The sequence below is a fragment of the Monodon monoceros genome, unplaced genomic scaffold, assembly GCF_005190385.1.
Source record: "Monodon monoceros isolate NGI ecotype Baffin Bay Population unplaced genomic scaffold, NGI_Narwhal_1 Super_Scaffold_7, whole genome shotgun sequence".
In the NCBI taxonomy this organism is placed as follows: domain Eukaryota; kingdom Metazoa; phylum Chordata; class Mammalia; order Artiodactyla; family Monodontidae; genus Monodon; species Monodon monoceros.
In genome coordinates, this window is record NW_021703784.1 from 9611674 (window position 1) to 9638496 (window position 26823).

General features: G+C 43.4%; 1 protein-coding gene across 1 annotated transcript in view; it reads left to right on the forward strand.

Moving 5' to 3' along the window:
• The first annotated feature begins 577 nt into the window (after positions 1 to 577).
• The window catches only part of CLMP (CXADR like membrane protein), a 51877-nt gene continuing 25631 nt past the window's right edge, over positions 578 to 26823 (forward strand). Inside the window, exon 1 of the mRNA XM_029207928.1 lies at positions 578 to 695. Coding sequence (XP_029063761.1) covers positions 578 to 695 — 118 coding nt within the window. The remainder of the gene's footprint in view (positions 696 to 26823) is intronic.

Consider the following 26823-nt stretch of genomic DNA (forward strand, 5'->3'; position numbering starts at 1 on the left):
CACCTCTGTCCACCTCTGCACAAGGTGTTGAAGATGCAGTGAGGAAGGTTACAGCCCTGACCCTCCAGGCACTGACAGTCCAGAGGGGGAGATGTCATTACTCAGCGGGCTGGGTCAGAGGTGTGCAGACAGCACTAGGGGAACACAGAGGAGGAGCAATCAAGAGAGGAAGAGAGGAAGATGTGACCCCTAAGTCTCAAGGGACCAGTGGAGGGTAGACCACGAGGCCACAGGCAGGACAGAAGGGTAGGGAAGGCCCTCTAGATGGAGGAAGCAGTGACAAAGGTGTAACAAAGACCCAGGTATAACAGTTCACGTGCAGAATAGGAAGCAGTTTGCTGTGGCTGGAACGTCGCATGGGGGTGGACCGGTTACAAGGGAGGACGTTGGAGAGCAAAGTCAGATCTCCAAGGGTTTTTTACCGTACTGAATTTGAGGTTGAACCTGAGAGAAAAAATAGCATTTCAGAAAACAATAATGAATGAATTGGAAAGTATAAAACTGCAAGCAAGGGGTTCATTTTGGAGGTAACTCAAATGAAGATCCTGGGCAGCTGCACTACAGCAGGGCAGCGAGGATGGAGAGGGGTCAGAGTCAAAGGCGTCAGGAGGCAGAATCCACAGGACGGGCGTGGGGTGAACGTCAAGTAAAGGAGGAGCGAGGGGTCAGCGTGACTCCCGGTTCTGGCTCTGGAAGTAAGGGGCCATTCAATCAAATAAGGAAAATGGGAGGCACAGCGCTGAGTTTGGGACCCTCCCTCTGAGTTCAAGGAGCCTGTGAGACATGCAAGGAGAGCTCTTTTCCCTGCATCTGCAGGCCCTGGGGAAGAGCTCTGGGTGGTAGGGCTGGATAGGAAGTTAAGTCATCAGCACTTAGGTGCGTGGGAGCCCCGGAAGACCAGGGGAGTGCACAGGGAGAGACGAAAGAGAGCTGAAGGAGGGGCCTTGGGGCAGCGCCTGCATTCATGGGACATCCCCAAGAGGAAGACCCAATGATGGGACAAGGAAGGAGGAAACCCAGAGACGGCGTGTCACACAAGCTACAGGCAGAGTTCTAGAAATGAGGACACGTCACCCACGAGGGGTGGGCCGACTTCTTCTTATTTACACATCACCTACGCACCAAGGCTGTGACCTGAGAACAGGGTTGGGCCTGATTCATCTCTGTTTCCCCAAAATAGCAAGCACTTAATACAAGAGGAGTAAGGAAGTGAGAAGAGCCAGCACTTGCTGTGTACACATGTGCCAAGCACTAAACACTTTGCATGGATAATCTGATTTAATCCTCACATCTGTGCTGTTAGGTACATGCTCTTCTCTCCCTCTCTCTCTCCCTCTCTCTCCCTCTCTCCCTCTCTCTCTCTCTCTCTCTCTCTCTCTCTCTTTCTCTCTCTCTCTCACTATGGGATATTATTCAGCCTTAAAAAGGAAGGAAATTCTGCAATGTGAGACAACATGGACAAACCTTGAGGACATTATACTAAGTGAAATAAGCCAGTCACAGAAGGACAAACACTGCATGATTCCACTTCCATGAGGGTCTCAAATGGTCATATTCATAGAATCCAAGAGTGCGACGGTGGTTGCCAGGATCTGGGGGTGGGGGAGATGGGAGTTGCTAATCGACAGTCATCATTTCAGTCATGCAAGATGAATAAATCCTGGTGACCTGCTGTATGACGTTGCACCAATTGTTGAGGACTTTATTGTACGTTTTATTGTATTTTAATTGAAGCCTAGTTGATTTACAACATTGTGTTAGTTTCTGGTGTACAGCAAAGTGATTCATTTATATATATGTATACATATATATAACTGAATATATATATGTAACTGAATATATGTATATTCTTTTTCATTATGATCTGTTACAGGATAATGAATATAGTTCCCTGTGCTATACAGTAGGACCTTGTTTTTTAACATTTTAAAATTTAAAAGGGTAGATCTCATGTTAAGTGTTCTTACCACAATAAAAAAAAAGGTACATTACCTTCTTATCTGCATTTATAGGTGAGAAAAGTGAAGCACAGAGAAGTTAAGAAACATGTTCAAAGTCACACAGCTATTAAGCAGTGGGGCTTGATTTCAAGCCCAGGCAGTCTAACTCCAGTGTCCCTGCTTTTAACCACTATGTGATGCTGCCCATCGACAAAAGCTGAACCCATTACCCCTCCCAGGGAAGAAGAAATCTTTAAACCTTTAAGAATGGCTAGCATTATAAGCCTCACTATTAGAACTGAGAGGAAATAATGCTGGGGGTTTGCCCGAGAGCCTCCCCTAGGCGTGGTAAGCATTCATTTAACGAGTGGGAGAAACTAAGGCAGCTGGGAGCTCCCTGCGCTTGGCCCAGAACCGGGCTTGCTGGGGCCGTGAATCTTCTCCCCCTGGGAGGGCTATAGGTTTGAGCGGGCAGGAGGGGATATGCCAAGTAACGAGGGCGAGGCAGTAGCTGCTGCTTCCCAGTGCATTCATCAGGCTCACTAGGGCTCGGAGGCGTAACGCCGTGTCGTCCCTGCATTACCCGGTCAGGAGCACAGCTCACTCAGCACATTCACACCACTAGCGGAGCTGAACCCACTCCCAGAGCAGCGCGAGGTGCACAAGGGAAAGGGTGTCCTCTAACTTGGGTTTCCCTGGCCCAGACCTAAGACAGCCCTTACCTTGGGCAGCAGCTCTCCACCAGCCAGTCTAGATCAGAGCACAAAGTTAACCAGTAATGTTACCCTAGAGCAGCGGTGCCCAACCTTTTTGGCACCAGGCACCGGTTTCGCAGAAGACAGTTTTTCCACGGATGGGGCGGCAGTGGGGGGGATGGTTTCGGGATGATTCAAGCGCATTACATTTATTGTGCACTTTATTTCTATTATTATTACATTGTAATATATAATGAAATAATTGTACAACTCACCATAATGCTGACAGGGGGTGGAGCTCAGGCGGTAACGTGAGGCTGTAAATACAGATGAAGCTTCCCACGCTGGCCCGCCTCTCACCTCCTGCTGTGCAGCCCGGTTCCTAACAGGCCATGGACCGCTTCTGGGCCGTGGCCCTGGGGTTGGGGACCCCTGCTCTAGAGCAACGCTGCCCAATAAAAAATTCAGAAATAAAACGCAAACCCACTTGTAATTTAACATTTTCTAGTAGTCACGTCAAAAAGAAGCAATGAGAAATAGGTGAAATTAATTTTAATAATATATTCTATTTAGCCCTAAATATATAGAATGTGATTATTTCAGCTTGTAATCAATATAAAAAATTAGTAGCAAGATATTTCACACTCTTTTTATTTGCACTAAGTTTTCAAAATCTGTGTGTATTTTATACAAAGGTGCCTCTCAATTCCAATTAGCCACATTTCAAGTGCCCAGTGTGGTTGGGTGGCTGGCACAGCTCTAGAGCCTTGTAAGTGTGAAGGGCTGGGACAGCAGAGACGGTCAGGGTCCCTCCAGGCTCCAGTCAGGCAGTGGAATGGGGACAGACCCCACACAGCCAGAGAGATGGGGTAGAGGGGGACCCACCAGCTGGTAACCTCAGGGCCATGTGCAATCAGCCCATAGATCTGCAAGGTGGAAGACTCCCTGCCCTGAAAAAAACTGTCTGTTGCTCTGTACGACTTCTTTTCTGTCATGATGCTCACCTTGGTTTCCATTTGAATGTCATCATGCACAAATAGTTACTGCGAGTACAGTGTGCCTGAAACTAGATATTGGATCCAGTAAAGCCTTATGCACGTACAGTGCCCAGCAGATTACAAAGCTCTTCACACACAAACCAAAGGGAGAGGTATATTTATTATCTATTGCTATGTAACAAATTAGCATAAACTTAGCTGCTTACAGGAACACACATTTATTACCTCATAATTTCTGCAGGTCAGGAGGCCAGACACAGCTTAGCTGGACCCTCTGCTTAGTCTCTCAAGGCTGCAGTCAAGGTGTCAACCAGGGCTAGGTTTTCATCTGAAGGCTCACCTGGGGAAGGATGTATGTACCTGTTCACATGGTTGTTGGCAGCATGCAGTTTATTGGTGGTTGGAGGACTGAGAGTTTCCATTTTTTACTGGCTGTGGGTCAGAGACCACCCCCAGGTCCCTGTCATGGGCCGTTCTCCATAGGCAGCTTATGACATGGCAGCTTGTTTTTCAAGGCCAGCAGGAGTGCTTCTAACTCCAGTCCACTAGGAGGGAGTTCTTTGTAATTTAACATAATCATGAGTGACAGCCCATCATCACCTTGGCCATGTTTATTGGTTAGAAGAAAGTCACAGGTCTCACTTACACTCAGGGGCTGGTGATTACACAAAAACATGAACACCAGGAGGTGGGGGCATGTCTGTCACTACAGTGGTGTTATCCCCATTTCACAGAGGTGGGCAGTGAGGGTTGGGGAGAATGACTAGGTTGTAGGGAACTAAGGTCCACGTGTTCTGATTCCATGGCCAGTATCCCTTCTTCCACATAGGTACAGTGAGACATGGGTCCTGCCCTTTTGTTACTGGAAGGGGGATCCCTTCCAGGACCCAAGAGTGGGCTCTTGTCTAACACTCAGAAATGAATTGTCCGAGGAGACACATACTGACAAAGCAAAAGACTTTATTGGGAAGGGGTGCCTGGGGGGAGAACAGCAGGGTAAGGGAACCCAGGAGAACTCCTCAGCTGTGTGGCTCTCAGTCTCAGGTTTTATGGTAATGGGGTTAGCTTTCTGGGTTGTCTCTGGCCAGTCATCTTGCCTGTGCCCATATTTGGTCCGATTCCTGGTGGCGTGCGCATCTCTCAGTCAAGATGGTTTCCATTGTAAGGGTTTCTGGGAGGTTGGCAGGGCATATTATGGGCTGGCATCTCCTGCCTCCTTTTGGCCCCTCCCGAATTCTTCCGGCTTGTCAGGGACCTCCTGTTGTTAGATAACTTATGCAAGTGGTTACTATATTATCCTGCCTGGCCATGGCAGGCAGTTTCCGTCAATGGTTCCCTAACATATAGGCAGCTTGCAAAAATATTGGGGAGTAGGAGCTAGAAATAAGACCACCTAGAACTCAGCCGTGCTCCCACACAGGAAATAGGTTGCCAGGAGCCTCTACTGGCTTCTCGACATGCCCCTTCCTGGATCTATGGAGACCCCAAAGGTGAAATGTGGGACTTTAACCTGGAAAGAAGAAATCTAGAATATTCATAAAATTAGTAATATATATATATTTTTGCCCGCGCCGCATGGCATGCAGGATCTTAGTTCCCCAACCAGGCCTCGAACCTGCTGTGCCCCATGCAGTGGAAGCATGGAGCCTTAACCACTGGACCGCCAGGGAATTCCCAAAGTAATAGCTTTTATGAATTACCTGGGGGAGAGGAGGAGAATTAAAAAGAATGGGTTGGGGGAAGCCTTGAAGTGTTTCCTTTTTTTTTTTTTTTATAGTGAGACTACAGTTATGTATTAGTCTTAGAACTTCATAAAGTTTTAAACTTTAAAAAGGTTATTGTGGGAGAGGCCACAACAGTGAGAGGCCCACACACTGCAAAAAAAAAAAAAAGGTTACTGTGTATCTTATGCTATTTTGATAAATATGCCTCACCACCGCCTCCCACACCATCAACAACAACAGAAACAAAAACCCACCCCTCCTTGCTGGTTTATGCGAGGGAATTGAGGTCTCCTGTAGGTAGGGAAATCTAGGAGAGTGCTTCGAGGCAGAGGCCCATGGGTCCCTGGGGGTTTCTAGTCATTTGGGGGTGGGGAAGGGGGTGGAATTACATTACGTTCATTACATTTAAAAAAAAAAAGAAAAAGAGGAAGCAACTTACTGCTCTTTCTGCTGCGATACTGGGAGTCTAGAGCCCTTAGAGCATCTGACTGTGGAAACAGAGAGAAGGAGGCCGCAGGCTCCCCGGCATCTGGGCCGGGGCGCGAAAACCTGTAGCCCACGTGGCTTCAATCACAGAGCAGAAGCCCGGCAGCGCCAGCTCCAGGCGCCCATCTGACTTCTTTGTTTGCTAGGAGCTGGACCCCGCGAGGGTGGCTGCCCTCAGAGCCGTCTTGGGGCTCGGCCTTCCCCCTTCTGTAAAATTCCGGAAATCGCAGGGCAGCCTCAGGCAACAGGCTGCAGGCTCAGGCAGCTGCTCAGGGAGCCGGGCTGCTAGGTTGGGGCCACTCGGGATCTCTGGGGACCACTAACCCTGAGACCTCTTGGCCGGCTCTGTCCAAAGCAAACAGCCAGCAGATGTCCCCAGCGCAGCCTCTGGTGAAACAGTTTATTCTTAGGAGATGGCCATCTCCCCTCTGGGACCCTGCAGGCTCGGCCAGCCTTCCTCCTCTCTCACTTCCCCCCCCTCCCTCCCTCTGAGATGCTTTCCTCTGAATTTGATACCACTCGGTGAACTTTAAAACAGAGGACTGCAAGGAAAATTCAACATTCCAACATGGGAAGTTAATTTGGTTCTCTAGTAAAGAAGAGTTGCTGGAAACTTCTCTGGGGCTCAGGCAACTGAGCACCGGAGGTCTGCTTACCCAATTTGGAATGAGGATAAACCCTGTCAGTCTGTGTTGGCAGCCTGTAACACCTAAAACCAGAGGCTGTTAGCCAGCCCATAAGTAAGATTCCACTTATGGCAAGTTATTAAAGTTACATTTCGGGCCTACATTTCAGATGTATTGTTTGAAAGTAATAAGCTAGGTTCCAGCCATGAACTGTTACACTGGAAATGAAAACCTATGGGTAATCATCTTGCTTCAAACAATTCAATACCCATCCCACATTCCTGAAAAATATCTATGACAGACACCTCATTCAGGTTTTTTGTTTTCTTTTTTTTCACTGTTCTTCCCTCTTGGGACATTAACTTTCAGTCCTTAGCCTTGACCTTACATGCATGTAGTTTACAGATATTATAAGTCAGGATTGCCATTTTCATAGAAATACTTTACTTTGGAGAATGTCAGTACAAACATTACAAGGATGTTTGACAAGTTTCTCAGGTATTCTGTTGTCCTCAAGGCGAATAAGGAGAAAGGAAAATTTTCACAAGGTCAAAAGCTGTTAATTTATTTATTGCTGCTCATGGATTTATGGCACCCAGCCTCCATGAACCAAGCCCTCCCCTTGCAGGGTCCATTTGTCACACAGGTAAACAGAGTTCTCATGCTAGAGTATAAATTTAGCATGAAACACTCCTGCTTAAAAACTCTTATGGCTTCCTATTACTTATGCATCAAGGGTAAACTCCAGTCTTCTTAGTATGTCAGGCAAAGTTTTCCTGGCCTGGCCCTATCCTGCTTTTGCAGCTCATATCCAGTCATTAGGTCCCGTCAACTGTATGCTGAAGTTCCTGGAAATTTCTCATCTTACCCTGAACATATTTCCAGGTCATCCCAACAACTCTGGAATTCCTTAGTCCGCAATTATAACCTGAGAGCCCACAGAGAAATAGGAAATATTGGAGAAGCTGTTATTTAGGAAATAGCCTTCTCCACAGCAACGCTCCAAAAAGCTTTCCCTATCCCACAAATAAGTGGGATCGTGATGTATTTGTTTTCGACAATTCCCCAGAGTAATCATTCCTTTGCTGAGTCCCTTAATAAGAGCTGCTGCCCACTCACCAGCCATGTGCCCTGGCATCAGAACAAATCAGCCCACAGAAAGATATAAATCGTCTTTCTGCCATTTGCTCAAAAAAGGTGCTGTTTGTCCTAGCAGAGGCCCTGCCTCAGTACCTAGGGTCAATTTTGCTCCTTCCTCAGAAGTTTCTTACATATATGTCCTCCCTCTCCCTAGAATGACTACTTTCTTTCCACTTTTGTACTATTTATAATAGCAGCGAAGACATATTTCATATTTCATATTTTAAAGCATTCATGTGCTTTAAAACAAGCGTTCCTTTGTTTAATCCTTACAAAAGCCCTGTGGAAAAGGGACTACTACTATATAATTTACAGATAATAAAATCAGGTCTAGACAAGTTTAAGGATCTTAAGGCCACATAGTGTTGGCCAGTGAAAGGCAGGATCAGGACTCAGCCTGACCCAAGCCCGCTTGGGTGACCACTCTCCACGCTGTGTTTAAAATTACTATTTTAAGACTTTGGAGGAAGTAAGTGGGGGCTTGTTTTATTGTTACTGTCCTTTGTTTGTTTTGTTTTGCTTCTAATCTTAAATACATAAAATTAAACTAAGAGGAGTTAAGAATTACCTCCAAGGCTCAAAATATTCTTTTCCATATTTATTTTCTAACCTCTGTGGCTACCAGGAAATATTTCTTAATGCAACTGATGGGGCAATTGAAATTTCTATCCCTTTATGTTTTTTTTTTAATGATATTTTATTTATTTATTTTTGGCTGTGTTGGGTCTTCATTTCTTTGCGCGGGCTTTTTCTAGTTGCGGCGAGCGGGGGCTTCTCTTGTTGCGGAGCATGGGGCTCTAGGCACGTGGGCTCAGTAGTTGTGGCTCGTGGGCTCTAGAGCGCAGACTCAGTAGTTATGGCACACGGACTCAGTTGCTCCACAGCGTGTGGGATCTTCCCAGACCAGGACTCGAACCCATGTCCCCTGCATTAGCAGACGGATACTTAACCACTGCGCCACCAGGGAAGCCCCTATTCCTTTGCATTTGAGGAAGGAGAACAAGGAACAAAAACTAAATGATCAAACTATTTTGGGGGAAGGAAGAACAATCTCGTACATCCATCCTACTTTGGAATGATGTACATTAGTTTTGAAATCCACCTTGGGAAGAATAACAAAGATTTTGCAGATCTTAGGCACGCTTTTTCTGCTCCGAGGGAAGATCATATGCACATGTGTACCATGATGTGTTTAGAAACAACTTTCAACCAAGTTTTAGATTTGTGAATATTTTCTGACTCCTGAACTACTTTTTTTTTCTGCAACCATTTTCTTTTCTTTCTTTTTTTCAATATTAACAGCATTTAATACTAAAAAATCATACAATAAAGAAAATGTAATCAGAATTAATTGCATGGCTCAGTTGTGAGTATTATTTGCACAGTCACAATAATATATATGCTGAATACACATATTGAAATGTGATATAACTCCACTGTGATCATTGCTGGAGGGGAAGTGTGTATTTGAGAGGCAAGGAGTGGGAAGGAAACAAGAGTATAAACTTTCATCTTCCGTAGGAGAAAGTCAGCAGATAATATCTAACTTTTTTTTTTTAAATAAAGGGATATGACAGAGAAATAGCTAGAATAATTCAGAGTGATTGCCCCTGGGGAACAAAAATTGGGAAGTAAAGTGTGGAGGGGGAGATCACTGTTTTTATGAGCATTATAGATGCACTATTATTTTGTTAAAAAATAAAAAGTATTTTAACAAAAGTAAAAATAAAATTCTGGATGAATTCGGTGGTTGTCTCTGGATGATATAAGAAATGGGTGGTTTTTACTTCCTTCATTCTAATTTCCTCTATTTTGAAAATATGCTATAATTTGGAAACAAATCTGCAACCGTTTTCAACAGCTCAGTGCTCATCCTTCAAAATGCTTGCTCCACATTCCTCCATGTAGTGCGGGACACAGGAATGATGCTGCTCACGATGGGTGGTGCCAGACAGGGAAGGTGGGCTCCTTTCTGTCCGGATGAGAGCACCATTTAGGGAACTTCAGCCCATCTAAAAGGAAGGATGCTGACATTGTTCTTCTCCCTCCTGACCTGCTTCAGCACCATCCAGCCCATACCATTTCTCTTCTTAATTCACATTTCTTGAACTGCAAAGAAGTTTTTCTTTCTTTTTATCTTTGCCAGACCTTTCCAGAGGGCAGAGCAAAGCTCCAGAGCCTTGATGCCCTTGGGACCACTTCCCAGCACCTCTCAGGTGGTTCTAAGGAGTCGTGGGGGCTGTGAGTAGGAAGATGGGAACTGATCTTTGTCACAGAAGGGCCAGTTTGAGGTCTCCTGGGGCACTTACACCGTCTGCATTCCTCTGTTCTTGGGGCGGGGGTGGGGGGCAGAGTTTCAAATCTCTGAGAGATGAAAACCATGAGCATTCTCTACCCTCACCCCTAACTTTCTTTACCTACTTTTCCCTTTAATACATTTCCTTTCTCACCATCTGCATTCCTATGAAGGGAGGATTCCTCTCAATCCTGCTTTAAGTTGTTCTTTTCTGACCCTGGGCAGAGTCTTCTACGTGGCTTAGTGGTTTTGAATGCTAAACAAAGCAGGAGATGAAATGCAATTCTTGGCTCTCTAAATTATATTTATTTCTCTAGTATTTTGGGCCTGGAGCTTCCAAGGAGGAATAACGTGTGTTTTGTTGAAAAGGAAGGAGTGGGAGGATTAGATGTGAAAGTAACACTTAGTGCCCCTGGAGTCAGAAGGCCTGGGTTCTAGTCCTAAATTTGCCAGTAACCTGCATCAGTGTGACCCAACACTCAGTTGCTTAGTTTATAAGGTAAAGTGGCTAAATGAGTACTGACCACGAATGCCAAATGACAGACCCATGGTTCAAATACTGGCTGTGCCATTTACTAGTTGCATTTCCTTAGGCACTTTATTTGATATCTCCAAGCCTCAGTTTCATCATCTGTAAAATGGGAATAAAAATTGAAACTATTTTATAGAGTGGTTTTAAGGATTAAATAAGATAATGTTCGTAGGGTTCTTAGGAAGTGATCAATAAAATGAGTTATTAGTGGGAACTCCCTGGGGGTCCAGTGGCTAGGACTCTGCGCTTTCACTACTGAGGGTTCAATCCCTGGTAGGGGAACTAAGATCCCACGTGGCGTGGTGCCATAAAAAAAAAAAAAAGAGCTATTAGCATAGAAGTTCCACAAGGTTCCTCTCACCTCTACATTTTATGACTTAATTTGCAAAAAAGGTCATTGAAGATTAAATTTTTAAGTAATGTTCACTTTTTTACTTGTAGTTCTATTTCTTAAAAAAACAACTGAAATTTATTTCTAACAATTCTGAAGGCTGAAAGTCTGATATCAGGGTGCCAGCATGGTCAGGTGAGGACCCTCTTTTGGGCTGCAGACTTCCCACTGTAGTTCTATTTTGTTTTTGTTTTTTTGTTTTTTAAGAAGTTCCTTTTTTCCTGGTTTGCCAATAATTTTTTTCTTTTATCATAAGTAGGTGTTGAACTTGTTAAATTCTTTTTCTTCATCTACTGAAATGCCATTTCTTTTCTCCTCTTCTATAAATATGGGAGATTACTATGATTGATTTTTTTTTTTTTCTTGCGTTACGCGGGCCTCTCACTGTTGTAGCCTCTCCCATTGCGGAGCACAGGCTCCGGACGCGCAGGCTCAGCGGCCATGGCTCACGGGCCCAGCCGCTCCGCGGCATGTGGGATCTTCCCGGACCGGGGCACGAACCCGTGTCCCCTGCATCGGCAGGCGGACTCTCAACCACTGCGCCACCAGGGAAGCCCACTATGATTGATTTTTTAATGTTAAATCAATCTTACATTCTGAGGATAAAACCCACTTGATCTGATGCATTATTCTCTGTATATATTGCGTGATCTGATTTTGTTAAGAGCTGACTGCATCTATGTTCATGAGGGATATTGGTCTGATTTTCTTTTGCGTGTGTATAATATCTTTATCTGGTTTTCCGGACCAGAGTAATACTGATAACATGTTTTGGGAAGTGTTCCCTCCTTCTCTGTTTTCTAAAAGAGTTTGTGTAGAATTACTATCACTCCTCCTCTCCAGGAAGGTTTAGCTCTGATTTTTAAATGTTCCTCTCAACCCTCCCCTTCCTTACACAAGAGTCTTATTTACCAAAATGGAAGAGAAGTCATTATCTCAAGGGGTAGAACAGTCTATAAATACAGTTCAAAAAGTGCTTGAACAAATTAAGGAAAGGTTTTAAAAGGAAGAAGAATTCTACTATAATCCAAACAATATAATTGTGTGGAATATTAAGAACTCAAAGTATATTTCAAAATGGAATTATAGGGCTTCCCTGGTGGCGCAGTGGTTGAGAGTCCGCCTGCCGATGCAGGGGACACGGGTTCGTGCCCCGGTCCGGGAAGATCCCACATGCCGCGGAGCGGCTGGGCCTGTGAGCCATGGCCGCTGAGCCTGCGCGTCCGGAGCCTGTGCTCCGCAACGGGAGAGGCCACAACGGTGAGAGGCCCACGTACCGCAAAAAAAAAAAAAGGAATTATATATGTTCATAGCTTCCTGTACTTTTCCTTTAAAACGTTTTTTACTTTTACAGATTTTATTTAATTCTATTTAATTGATCACATTTAATATAACTTAATACTTATGATTAAGTATTTTTCTTTTATTCCTGTGAGTCTTTATCACACAAATATAAGCTTCATGAGGGAAGAGACTAATTCTGTTTTCCTTACTATTATCGTCATAAACCTGGCTCAGTTGTAGAAAGCTGCAAGTATTTAATTAATGAACGGAGAGATGATGAATAAATTAATGCTTTCAGATGAGCTTCCCAGAGAATTTGCATGTCCCTCTGAAAAATTAGCTCCCTTTCACTGAAGGCCTATTTTGTGACAAGCACTGTATAACTACAAAGATGGGTACAAAACTGTCCCTGCCTGAGAACCTTAATGTCTAGTGGGAGAAAAGACGAACAAATATTCAGGCACAACGAAATATAAAGACTCTAATAGGTGTCTGTTGAGTACTATGGGAAAGGGGATAAGAGAAAGCCATGTTGTTTAGGCAAAGCCACCTACCTGGGCTGTTTCCATGAAAGAGGGAGAGAGATTTTCCAGGCAGGAAAGGTGAGGCAATAGAGAGTGAGCAACTTCTTGTGGGTCATGGAAAGGGGGGTGGGTTTTGTCATGTTCAGACCCCCAGATATCCTAAAAACGATATGGGCAGATGCCTGCTAGATTATTTCAGAGGCACGATCCAGAAAAGTGGGGATTGGACACTTCAGGCCTCTGCTGCCAGATAGGCCTGTGGTGCTGAATGAAATATATCTAAATTCCTTTCTATCTCGATTTACTCACCTGTGACACTACAGCCCAGCAAAAGCCTGGAGATTTAAGAGGGGTTCACGGGGTGGAGAGTGGGCAAAATTAAGTCTCCATCTGCTTCTGGATTAGAGAACAGTAAACCAGGTCAGGCGGGAAAACTGTTGCTAAAACCTGAGACTACTGTTAAACTAAAAACAAAATAAAAATTAGAGCTGTTCTCTGAGGGCCAGTTTAAGTAATATTTCTCTAGAAGCTTCCGTATCCTGAATCTCGCCGCAAATGACTTGCGCCCTCCTCTTGTCTTTCCCTTGCAACCCAGCCTTGAGTAATCATGTCACTCCCACCCAAACATCCAGCACTACTCTACTCCCAACTCTCTACCTGGCAAAGTTCCCCTCTACCTGTCGCCCGTCCTACCTACTGAAATGCTGCGATCCTTCGGACCACAGGGGTTACTTCCTCTACTGATTGTCACCATCCCTGGGTTACTGTTTCCTCTGAGCTCCTGAGACTTTACAGGATTTGCCCATTTGGGGGGTTTTGTTTGTTTCATTTTTTGGTTTTTCTTTTTGGCCTCGCCGCACGGCTTGTGGGATCCTAGTTCCCCAACCAGGGATTGAACCTGGGCCCTCAGCAATGAGAATGTGGAGTCCTAACCACTGGACTGCCAGGGAATTCCCAGGATTTGCCCATTTTGTACTGTCTCATGGTATTCTGATTCTTGCACACCACTTACAACTATATTGGATGCTCCTTGAGAGCAGGAATCAGGAATCCTGTGTTAATCCTACTCTCGTATCTCTCACAAAATCCCTGTGCACCGTGGGGACGTAATACATGCTCACGCTGTTGCTTCCCTGGTTGACACAGGAGCTAGTGGTCAAGGAAATCTGCTTGCATGTCCCAAGCAGCTCCTTGCAGGGCTCGCCACCAGTTTCTCCTGAACAAAAAAATCTTCAGATCTCTGCTAGAGTTCTGTAGAGTTCATGCCCCTAGAAAGGTCACAGATGGAGACCAGTGTGATATGCCCAGAAAAGCTGATTCTGGGACTAAGAACCACAGTGGCTTTTAAAGACCACAGAGAAAATGAGAACTTTAAACAAATATTTTTCCTAGGAGGGCCTCGGCCTCTCATAGGGTTTCTAAGCTGCAAACGCAGCAAAAGAGGTGAGGGCGGAGGAAGGAGGGTGCTGGGCAGAACAGGGCTGCTTTTATGTTGGGCAGGATGGCTTTATCCCCAGGGTTTCTGAACTGCTTCAATGCGTTCTGAAAACCTTGATTCATTTTTCCCCACTCTGAACCAAAATAGTTGAAATACAACATGCCTGGTGAACAGGAAGGAGGGAAGGAAGGTAGGAAGGGAGGAAGAGAGGGAGGGAGGGAGGAAAGAAAAAACAAGATAAGACTTTCTTTCACATTGTTCTGGTACCCTGCTCTTCAGGCAAGGTCCAATGGAGAAGACAGAAGCGTCCTTTCTCCTTTCCTATCAGGCTGAACAAAGGAGGTTGCAGCAGAAATACTTTCCAGCAGGGGTGTGCCCATCCTGTCGCCAACACCAACGTGAGCGGCCTGAGGAAAAGGACACGCAGCTCTGTTCCCAAAGGACTGTCCTGTCGGGCACAGGGTTAGATAGCAGTGTCACAGTCAAGGGACACACCCTGCAAAGATGACTATCTGTTGAACAGGAGAAGTGGGAGGATAAAAAGCCACAGGTGTTATCAAGTTGTTAGTTGGTCTCAAACATGGAGCAGAGAAAATGTCTCGGGCAAGACAATGCTTGCTCCCTGCCCCCAATCCCCTATTGGGTTAAACACAGGTGTTTTTCTCGTTTCCTCCCCAAATCCCATTAAGATGAAAGTAAAGGAGTAAAACGGCTGTAAATCCACCAAGGTCAAGAGAATAGGGGAGGAAATTGAGGGGAAAGAGAAATGTCGACAAACATTTGGATGAAGGGAAGAACTGACTCACCAGGTCCCCGTGGCTGAAACCTGCTGCTTGTAGAGGGCAGCCGGCTCGTGGAGCAAAAAGATGAGCTGAGGCATGTTCTTAACGCTGGGGGATCAGGTGACAGTCTGTTTAAAAAGATCTAAGTTTCTCCTTCTGCACCCTCCACAGAGAAGCCCCAACTCCTCCCCCACCCTACTGGAGAAGGGAGTTTGGAGAAACAGAGACATCAGACACAGCAAAGAGCAAAGGGCCAAACTGTAAACATGGGGCTTCCCAAAGTCAAGGTCTGGAGGCTTTTTCTCTGAGGCTGTTGGATTTGCATTCTGAACAGGACTATCCCTCCGACCCCCTGGCCACCCAGCTCAGAGATCACTGGCAGCCATTACTCACCTCCCACTGACAGATGGGTGACTTGAGAATTCTCTGGAGAAAGAGAACAGCTTCAAAGAAAAAGCCTCCGGATGCTGACATTTGGGAATCCCGCAGTGAAAAAGCCTACAGAGAAATCCGTGGCACAAAAAGCCCTGTTGGCTCACAGTACTTCCAAAGAGCTTTTTGGTGTCTCTCTCCCTAACATGAGACATTTGAGAAAAGAGGAAAACGAATAGAAACAGAAACTGTGCAAGGAGCCCTATGATCAATATCCTAAGGGACATAAGGGAAGAAATTGTAGAATGTTACGCAAAAGGAACAGATTAATAATAATAATGACAATATTTATTGAACATTTACTATGTACCAGGCATGTATTTAAACTAACTTAATCCTCATTACATGCTTTAATCCTCATTTTTTTAATTTAAAATTTAAAAAAATTTTTATACAATTTTAAAGGTTACTTTCCATTTACAGTTATTACAAAATAATGGCTATATTCCCCATGTGGTACAGTACATCCTTGAGCCTATCTTCTACCCAACAGTTTGTACCTCCCACTCCCCCACCTCTATAATGCCCTTCCCCCGCCACTGGTAACCACTGATTTGTTCTCCATATCTGTCAGTCTGCTTCTTTTATGTTATATTCACTAGTTTGTTGTATTTTTTAGATTCCATTTATGAGCAGTATCATATAGTATTTATCTTTCTCTGATTTATTTCACATAGCATAATGCTCTCCAAGTCCATCCATGTTGCTGCAGATGGCAAAATTTCATTCTTTTTTATGGTTTTTTTTTTTATAGTTAGGGAGTAGTATTCCATTGTGTGTATATATATATATACAACATCTTTTTTAAAAAAAATTTATTGGAGTATAGTTGATTTACAATGTTGTGTTACTTTCAGGTGTACAGCAAAGTGAATCAGTTATACATATACATATATCTATTCTTCTTAGATTCTTTTCCCATATAGGCCATTACAGAATATTGAGTGGAGTTCCCTGTGCTATACAGTAGGTTCTTATTAGTTATCTATCTTATACATAGTAGTGTGTATAAATCAACAATCCTCATTAAATGCCCATGGGTTGGGTACAATTATTTCCCCCATTTTATAGATGAGAAAACTGAGGCACAGAGAAGGTAAGGAACTTGTCAGAGGTTATATAACCAGAAAGGAGTATGTACTAAATGTATTTGAGTTGCTGATTTTAATGACCTCTAAGAGATCCTTTGAAAAGAACTCTTGGAACAACTCAAACAACATGAGAAAAAGGTAAGAAAATGAGAGGATCAACCCAGGAGGTCCAACATCTAACACATATGTATACAAAGAGGAAGAAGTGAAAATGGAAGGAATTATTTTTAAATAGTATAATAACATTGCCTTACATTTAAATGAGCTTTCAGATTACTAACAATAAATGAATGGGAAAAAAAAAAAAAGACATACAATCCAAAACCCATCTTAGCAAAATTTGACAACTCCAAGGATGAAGATAAAACCCTAAAAACTTTCAGAGAGAAAAAAGAGGTCACTTATGAAAGATTGGAATTAAAACTGGCATCAGACTTCTTAACAGTGACTCTGGAAGCCAGAAGTGAATGGAGCAATGCCTTTCGGAATTGAGAAAACTGTATCCAACCTAATATTCCATAGCAACCAAGCCAGGAGTCAAGTGTGAGACACTGAATGCACAGGAACTGGTAACAAGTGTTACCTGTAGGAGGGAAACTGAGGGCTAGGTGTGGGTAACAGACTTACCTTTCACTGTGGACCATTTTGTTCTGTTTGAATGTTTATCATATGCTTATCACATTATTCCAAAAAGTTTAGAATCAAGAAATCACTTTTAAGTGATGCCAATAGTTAATTAAATTTGGAAGCCACCAAAAGCCCTTGGATGATTACCGGTTCTCCACTCCTCTCTTGTAAGCATGGAGTAGGCAGGGAGAAAGGAAGGTCAGCCAGAACCTGTTTGCTGCACTGGTGAAAATGCAAAGATCTTCTGGAAGTCAGTCCTCTGGCGAGCCAAAGCCAAGACTCATCATTAGGTCATTTGAATAAATACAGGAGTGAATGAAAGGATAAATGAGCATGAAGCAGCCATTTGAGTCATTTGGGTGTGGGTGAGTGAGAGGAAGGAAGTAAAGCTAGGGGAAATTGTTTGGCACTGTAAATCCTCCCTTGCTGAGACCTGACATTTTCTGCAGGGATGTATATTGGGTGTAGGGAGCCAGACTGCAATGCCAGGTCTCTTCTTGCCACCTCGACATGAGAAGTTGGAGTCTGGGTTAGCCGATTTAGCTGTATACCATCATTACGTAGCACACAGATCAAGGTCCAGATTTGTAACTGCCATTCTCTGTCTCTGGGAGAAGAGAAGCTCTGAGATGTTTCTTGTGAAGCATGAGCTAAGCCTGATTATAGTTCTGCTCACATACTTGATGTAGGAAGCATATGAAAGCTTATTGCAGTCCTTAAGAACTTATCTAATTCAGTAGTGATTTATAAGCCCTTTTAAAAGAGTCTGTGTTACACATGTAGGGAATGGACTTGAGGACACGGGGAGGGGGAAGGGTAAGCTGGGACAAAGTGAGAGAGTGGCATGGACTTATATATACTACCAAATGTAAAATAGATAGCTAGTGGGAAGCAGCCGCATAGCACAGGGAGATCAGCTCGGTGCTTTGTGACCACCTAGAGGGGTGGGATAGGGAGGGTGGGAGGCAAACACAAGAGGGAGGAGATATGGGGATATATGTATATGTACAGCTGATTCACTTTGTTATAAAGCAGAAACTAACACACCATTGTAAAGCAATTATATGCCAATAAAGATGTTAAAAAAAAAACACTAAGCCACGTAAGAAAAAAAATAAATAAGAATCTGTGTTAAATGGTAATGAATGGTCACCTTTTCATGAGCATATTAGTAAGAATATATTCCAGCACTTTAGCCAAATGATAATAGGTCAGTAGCATCAGCCTCTTGGAGAAAGACCATCCTTTTTTTTAAAATTAATTAATTTTATTTTTGGCTGCGTTGGGTCTTTGTTGCTGCGCTCGGGTTTTTCTCTAGTTGTGGCAAGCAGAGGCTACTCTTTGTTGCGGTGCATGGGCTTCTCATTGTGGTGGCTTCTCTTGTTGTGAAGCACGGGCCTTAGGCACGTGGGCTCAGTAGTTGTGGTGCATGGGCTCAGTAGATGTGACACACGGGTTTAGTTGCTCTGCAGCATGCAGGCTTTTCCCGGATCAGGGATCAAGCCCATGTCCCCTGCATTGGCAGGAGGATTATATTCTTGAATCTTGGATACAAATGCCATTTGGGGGAATTACTGTCTTCCACATTCTACCTGCCATAATCTTTGAAGATGATTTCTTTTTGCCCCCATGATATTAGGATGGCACAGCTTCTGTAAACATTTCCCCATGACATATTCCAGGAAAATGTGTTACCGGAATGTTGTGAAGAGTATAGTTTTTATCATTTGTAGAGCATGGGAGGTCTGAAGTCAGACTGAGTTGAAATTATTAACTTTGAGATCTTAGCAAATTACTTAACCTCTCTGAGTCTTAGGTTTTGCTCTGTAAGATGAGGTAAACCGTGCTTCCTAGGGTTAAGTGATTAAATGAATTTATATATATATAATGTATATATATGTATGTATTCCTCAGCATACGGTAACTGGCATATAGTAAGCACTCAATGAATGTTAGATATTGTTAATATTATAAAGCATTTTTATGATTGCAGAGTACTTTCAGATAAACTAACACTAAACTACAATTCCCACCTACTCTGCATAACAAAACTCAAAATATATATGGGAAAGAACTGTGAAATCTAAAAAGTGCTATGCAGACATAAAAGTGGTAATATCAAGCTTATCATTACATTTTTATAAAACAGAATGAAGAATTCATGTCATAACCTACTCCTAGGGCTGTTGTGGTTACCAAAAAACTTGTGAATAGTGAAAGCATTTTTAATTCTATGAGACGGTGATTATCATTGTCAGTGGGGAGGTAGAGGAAGCTAATGCATAATTTTTTAAACATTTATTAAAGGATGTGGTAGGCAGCCTCTAAGATTGTCTCCAGAATTCCTCCCTCCTAGTATTCCTTCTGCCTGATTGTGGGCAGGAATAATGTAATCACTTATAACAAATATCAGAAGAATATGGCAACAGGTGTCTCCTCTGAGTTTCCATCTTCGACACTTTCTTGTGCTTTCTTTTGGGTCACTTACCCTGGGAGAAGCCAGCTGCCATGGGATGAGGCAGCCCTTTGGAGAGGCCCATGTAGTGAGGGATTGAGACCTTCCAACAGCCACGTGTGTAAGCTTAGAAATGGAGCCTCCCTACCTCAGTCAAACCTTCAGATGAGACCACAGCCCCAGCCAACAGTTTTACTGCACCTCATGGGAGACCCTAAGCCAGAGCTACCCAGCCGAGCTGTGCCGAGACTCCTGACCCACAGAAACTGTGAAATATGCTTGTTGTTTTAAGCTGCTAAATTTTGGAATGAGTTTGAAACTCTAACTGCTAAGTTTTGGAATAAGTTCGATTTGTTATGTAGAAAGAGGTAAAATTAGTAAAGAAGTATAAGATACATACCTAAAATGCACAATCATAAGTGTACAGTTTGATGAATTTCACAAATGAACACTCCCAAGTTAACAAGCACCCAAATCTAGAAATAGAACTTAGTCAGCCCCTTGGATGCCTCCCCATGTTCCCATCAACCCATTGCTCCTTCTTCAAAGGGTAACCACCATCTGGACTTCTAACAGAATAGATGAATTTTCTGTTCCTGTACCTTGTATAAACAGAAGCACGTAGCATGTACTCTTTTGTGTCTGCCTTCTTTGGGTCAGCAGTACATTCCTCTTGTCTAGTTTTTAAAGGCCTGCTCTAAAATGCCGTTGTTTAATTACAGTATTTAATCTATTCCAAATAGTAGTAAAGAAGAGTGTGAGTTGATATATATGTAAAAATGGGAGCATAATAGAGAAAGATTGAGAAGCATCTCTGTATATGACCAAGAGTAGAAAAGAAGATGATGAGAAGGTCTGCAGGAATTCACAAGAATCCCAGCAGAACTCTAGAGCAATAAAATGTTTGTTAAATATATATATACTGACAGGCAGTATAATACACCGTTAAGAGTATGGGTGTTACAGATAACATGCCTGGATTAGAATCATGGCTCTACTCCTTACTAACTGTGTGATCTGGGCAAATTAATCTCTCTGTGCCTCAGCATCTTTGTCTATAGAATGAGAATAATACTAGTGCTTACCTCACAGGATTGTTGAGAAGTTTAAAAATGGAAATAAATATAAATTGAGGGCTTCCCTGGTGGCGCAGTGGTTAAGAATCCGCCTGCCAATGTAGGGAACACGGGTTCAAGCCCTGGTCCAGGAAGATCCCACATGCCACGGAGCAACTAAGCCCGTGCACCACAGCTACTGAGCCTGCACTCTAGAGCCCGTGAGCCACAACTACTGAGCCCACGTGCCACAACTACTGAAGCCCGTGCACCTAGAGCCTGTGCTCCACAACAAGGGAAGCCACTGCAATGAGAAGCCCGTGCTGTGCACTGCAACGAAGAGAAGCCCCCGCTCACTGCAAATAGAGAAGGCCCGCGCACAGCAATGAAGACCCAACGGAGCCAAAAATTTTTTTAAATTAAAAATAAATATAAATAGAGTAGTGCAATGCTTTGCACAAAATGAGCATTCAAAAATTGTTAGCTATTATTGATAAATGTTTCCATAGGGAGTTTTTTGGTTTGTTTGTTTGTTTGTTTTGCGGTACGCGGGCCTCTCACTGCTGTGGCCTCTCCCGTTGCGGAGCACAGGCTCTGGACGCGCAGGCTCAGCGGCCATGGCTCACGGGCCCAGCCGCTCCGCGGCACGTGGGATCCTCCCGGACCGGGGCACGAACCCGTGTACCCTGCATCGGCAGGCCAACTTTCAACCACTGCGCCACCAGGGAAGCCCTCCATCGGGAGTTTTTAAAAAATATATTGGGTGACCAATTTGTACTGTCATTTTGTTTCTTGGCTCTTCTGTCTGTCCCTAGAGTGGGTGATGGAGAGGGAAACAGATGAAGTTCAGACTGGGCATTTTCTCTTTGTAATTAGCTTTGATGGGAAGGTGGAGGAGGAAGGATAAAGTTAAAGGCTGAAATGAGGCTTTAACTTATCAATAGATTTTAATTATAAGCATAATCTCAAGTCTCCATTGCTGTGAATCCCTAAAAATTGACTACTGCTTTCTCAGTAGCCAGTCTGTGTCTATTTTTAATTTCCTCCCTCTGGTCAAATCTCTGCTGAAGGTAATAAAAGATTTAGATTTAGAAAGCGACTTAGCATTTGGAATGAGATAGAGGCTATAAATAGGCATGTCAATGAAACAGGTTAGCTCTTGGAATCTCAGCATCAAAGGCATACATTCTTGTCTGATCTGCATACTGACACGGGCATGCTTGTAGGGGTCTCTAGACAGGTGTGTGTGTGTGTGTGTGGTGCTGCATATGTGGACATGAATACATGCACGGAACATGTACAATCATACTGCTGAGAACAGAATTCCGAGGGATAACTGGTATATTTTTTAGTAGCAGAGTGATCCCTGTAGACTAGATTGGTAGCCTTACCCTGACAATTAGTACTGGAGAAATCAGGGTACACCATTGCTCCCAGATGGCCAACCCCCAGGTGTAGGACAGTGGTAGGTAGAGCTTACATGCTGATTTTGTAATACTACAGACCAGTCTGTGAGACCTCACCAGGATCAGGGTCCACAGTGATGTTCTAATCTGCCAAACGCTGAGGTCAGCTTGACAACTCGTTTCCTAAGCAGTCAGGCCGCCATTCCCAGTCTTTGGAATGTCATCACCTATGAATTAGAGCTGCTAAAAGTCCAACCTATTCCTCAGGCCCAGGTTAAATACTTCCTTTTGTATGAAGCCATCCCTGATCGCCTTGGTGATCTTCCTCTTGTAAATCCTAGAGCATGTTCTGACCCTCACATTCATATTTATCACACACACTGCCTTGAACTGGATTTGTTGGGTGCCTCTTTTGTTTCTCTATTATTGGGACGTCTTCATAGACAAAAGACAATGTCATTCATCTCTGTAGACCGGCACCATCTAGGGTGGTAACAGGAGTGCTACTCATATTGCTTGAACAACTGTGCACTCCTGGTTACCCAGCTCTGGCTGCCAACTATTTTGTCAATGTTCCCGTTAGTTTGTGGCACCCAGAATCTGAAGCATGGTGGATAAGATGTTTAAGGAAATGCTATAGAAATCAGTATTCCTGAATATCTTATGATATACAATAATAAACAATTTGATACTAACAGACCTGTCAAGAACTTATAAAAGTTTTCCTGTGATTTCAGATTCTCAGTGATAATGAGAGACTATGAACAACTTCATATGTTTTAGCAGATTAGTTTTAAATGTGAAATTGACCTGAAGGCAGGATAATGACCAAGATGACCTTCTGGGCCTTCCCAAGCTTGAGATTCTAGATTACAGAGAACCAGAGCATTCTAGGGTTTTGTAATTCAGTAAATTACCAACCTAAAACAAAGGCTAAACATCAAGATTTAAAGGACCCTGAGGGTTCTTCTGCTTATTTCTCCCCTCTAAGCCACCTGGGATGGATTTTTGTTCCTTCCCTCACTGCCTCTCTGAAGATGATACGTCACAGTACCTGAGTAATTGATTTGTTTCATAAAAGTTCTGCAGTGAAAATAAGTTTTTTTGGTCTTAGACAAAGTAAACACCTATTTCAGTTGGAAAAAGTTAAACCAGTGACCTTAAGTTATTTTTTTAAAGTGTGTGTTTCTATTTCTTTAATGACGTTATTCTCAGATGCCTGATCATATTTTCTAAGATTTCCATTTTTTCCATGGCCCTTGGAAACTAAATGCATACAGTGTGAAATTTAGCATATAACCACAAATGGCAACAAAGTGCTTTTCAAGCTTAAATCCAAGGTCGTCTATAATTCTTTGTCAATTTTAATCCTTTTTACTATTATAAAAACATAAGGTGAGGCTCGGCTAATCTCGCTAAGCAAATTCTGCCCCCTTGTGGATTAAAATATCCACAGCTAGGAAAGAAATGCTACAGTTGCATGGGGCCAGTTCCTTTTAGTTCTATCAAAGAGCCCGTCAGTGATCTTGAAAAGTAATGTTACAATGGAACAAAACTAGACTATTTGTGTAAATTGTGTAAGAGCTGATAGGTGATGACAAAATACATTGACAGCTAATAGTATACATCTGTATCTCACACTTTGTATGCGAGGACCATGCCTTGACTATATCAAGCGTTGGAAAAATATTTCATAGAATGTTAGGAAGGACATGACATATTGAGTTTAACATCCACACATAAGGATCCCTTTCACAGCCCCTGACATACCCACACTTGAGTGACTCCAGGAATGGAAAATTCACTAAATGATTCAGTGCATTCTCCAATCAGGCAGGGACTAACTGTTAGGAAGTCTATCGACATATTAAGCCCAGATGTGGATAAACAACAAGGTCCTACTGTATAGCACAGGGCACTATATTCAATATCCTGTGATAAACCATAATGGAAAAGAATTTGAAAAAGAATATATATATGTATAACTGAGTCGCTTTGCTGTACAGCAATAATTAACACAACATTGTAATTCAGCTATAATTCAGTTAAAAAAGATATTAAGCCCAAATGGAATAGATCCTTTGTAAGAGAATCATATCATTTCAGAACTGGAAAGAGGTGTTGGAGATCTCCCAGTTTATCCTTTTATGATTGAATCTATTACACCATCTGGACCTAATTCTACTCTCTGGAACAACACTCAATAAGCCTATTACTTGTTTTGTGGGCTTTTAAATGTTGGAAAGGAACTACCATGTTGCCCCTTAGTCTTCCGTCTTGCTACCTTTTCACCAATAATTGTGTCAACTGTTCCTCATATGACATGTTTTTAGATCCCATCATCTCCCAGTTACAACCCTGGATACCAACTTTTTTGTCAATGTCCCTCTCATGTGCAGCTTCTAGAACTGAACACAGATGTTCTGGGTGTGCTCATTTGTCTAGGATAGAGGACAATGAAGCAGTTATTCCTCAAAGCGGTTTTGCAACCCAAACTCCATGCGCTTTTTCAGCAGTTATATCATACTACTGGTCAGTGTAAATCTTGTAGCCCCCCAGGTCCTCCAGGTCTTTCCCACCCTGTACTTGTGCCTAGCTATAACTTCTAACAATTGTCTCTGTTAAATTTCATCTAGCCTTTGGCTCAGAATCCCAGCTAGCAAGATAATTATATATCTTAAATGTGTTCACTCAGATTGGCTAAGCTACCTAGCTCTGTGCCACCCATATTTAATAAACATGACCTCCGTGTTTCCAACCAATTTCAAGGCAAAGGCAATGACCTCTGGTGTGGGAAAGAGATTAGAATAAACACTGGAGGTGGGCCCATGTCCCCACAGTCCCAACCATCAGCCGTGTGGCCTCAGCTGTGTGGTCCTCTGTTTTCTCTTCTCTGAAACAGAGGTGATAACATGAGCTCATCGTGTGCTCATAGGGCCACGTGAGATGATGCATTTGAATAGGCTGAGTTAATTGTTAATTGCTAAATAAATGTATACTATTATTAATCATTAGCTTTCAAATGGTTTGAGGAGGGAGGAGAAACTGTTATCTTATGTGTTCCCTTTATACCTGATAGGTGAAGAGCTCCGTACCATTTTTTAATGTGGATAAATACACACAAAGTACATATTGAGACAGTTTTTCACAGAGGGGAAGGAAGGTGAGTTGATAATTTTTTTAAATTAATTTATTTACTTGTGGCTGCATTAGGTCTTTGTTGCTGTGTGTGGGCTTTCTCTAGCTGCAGTGAGCGGAGGCTACTCTTTGTTGCAGTGTGCCGGCTTCTCATTGCGGTGGCTTCTCTTGTTGCGGAGCACGGGCTCTAGGCGCACGGGCTTCAGTAGTTGTGGCACGCGGGCACAGTAGTTGTGGCTCGCAGGCTCTAGAGCGCAGGCTCAGTAGTTGTGGCGCACGGGCTTAGTTGCTCCGCGGCATGTGGGATCCTCCCGGATCAGGGCTCGAACCCGTGTCCCCTGCATTGGCAGGCGGATTCTTAACCACTGTGCCACCAGGGAAGCCCATGAGTTGATAATTTTTAATCAGCCTGTGTTTAGTCTGGAAACTTCTTCAACTATCTTCTATCAGCATAAGGCTCTCCCTTTTCCCCTCTCCTCTCCCCCCTACATCTAGCCCTGCTCCTTCCCTCCCTCCCTCCTCCTTTACTCCATCTTCCTCCCCACTTCCTTCTGCCTTCCTTCTCCTCCTCTGAAACCAACCCCCAGGCTGGGAAGCCAGAGGAAGCTCTATACACTCCCACCCCGCCACTGAAGCCCAAGGCTGCCATCTTGGTCCTTGCACCCACATTAATTTTAGGATTACAGGAACAAATGCTCACCTCCTGGGGGAAAAAAACAAGGCACCACACTGATTCCCAGATGCCTGAAATTCCACTGATAACTACAGCTGCGTTCCTTCAGCTCCAGGCTTTCTCTAAATATCAATTATACGTTTGTCTCTGAGAAGACATTGAGATGAATCTAGCAGCTCAGAGTGAATTGGTTTTCCTTTTCCGAACACCTCATAAAGGCAGCTGGCTGGAGAGATGCTGGGTTTGGACTGGGAAAGCAAAATAGAGAGAAGAGAAACTTGCCTGGTTCACAGCAAGGGCGCCTGAGAGGCTGACGAGAGGAGAGAGGCTGCCTCTGCTCAAGCTGCTTCTCCACCAGGAATGTTCTCTGCCTTCCCTGGGGTCTGTGCAGGAAAAGCCTGTCGTCTCCAGAACCAGCTTAATCCCACTTACTCTTTGGCGTCTTCCTTAACCACTCTTGTCGGAAATGATTGATCTTCCATACAATATGATCACTTTTCCTAGGTGTAATCAAGATGTTGAAACATAGCAGCAAAAATATGCAGCAAAATATACATGTATACATACATATATGTATGTATATATACATATGCATACATATATATACAGATACATATATATATGGAGAGAGAGAGCAAATATGGCCAAATATTAAGAGTTATCTAGCAAAATGACTTTCAGACTCCTCACAATTCTTCTTCACTTCCTCAGCATGTTTTTCTGGTTTTCCTTGTCTTTCAAAGCATGGCGTGTACAACTATTAATAATAACAATGAACACATGTTGAGTATGTACTGTATACCATGTGCCAGTGCCAGACACTTTACATACATCAAATGTAACCCTTAAAATCACCTTTCATGGTTGATGTTTTTATGCTCATTTTACAGAGAAGGAAAAAAGAGCAGTCAGGGAATTAATTGGTCTTAGAGCCAATTAAGTCCACATCTGTCTGACTCCAAACTCATGCTCTTTCTATTGCATCCTGCTGTACCTTGAATTGCATACAGTGTTCCATACAGTCTGGAAGGTACACGCCTTCACACACACACACACACACACACACACACACACACACACACACACACAC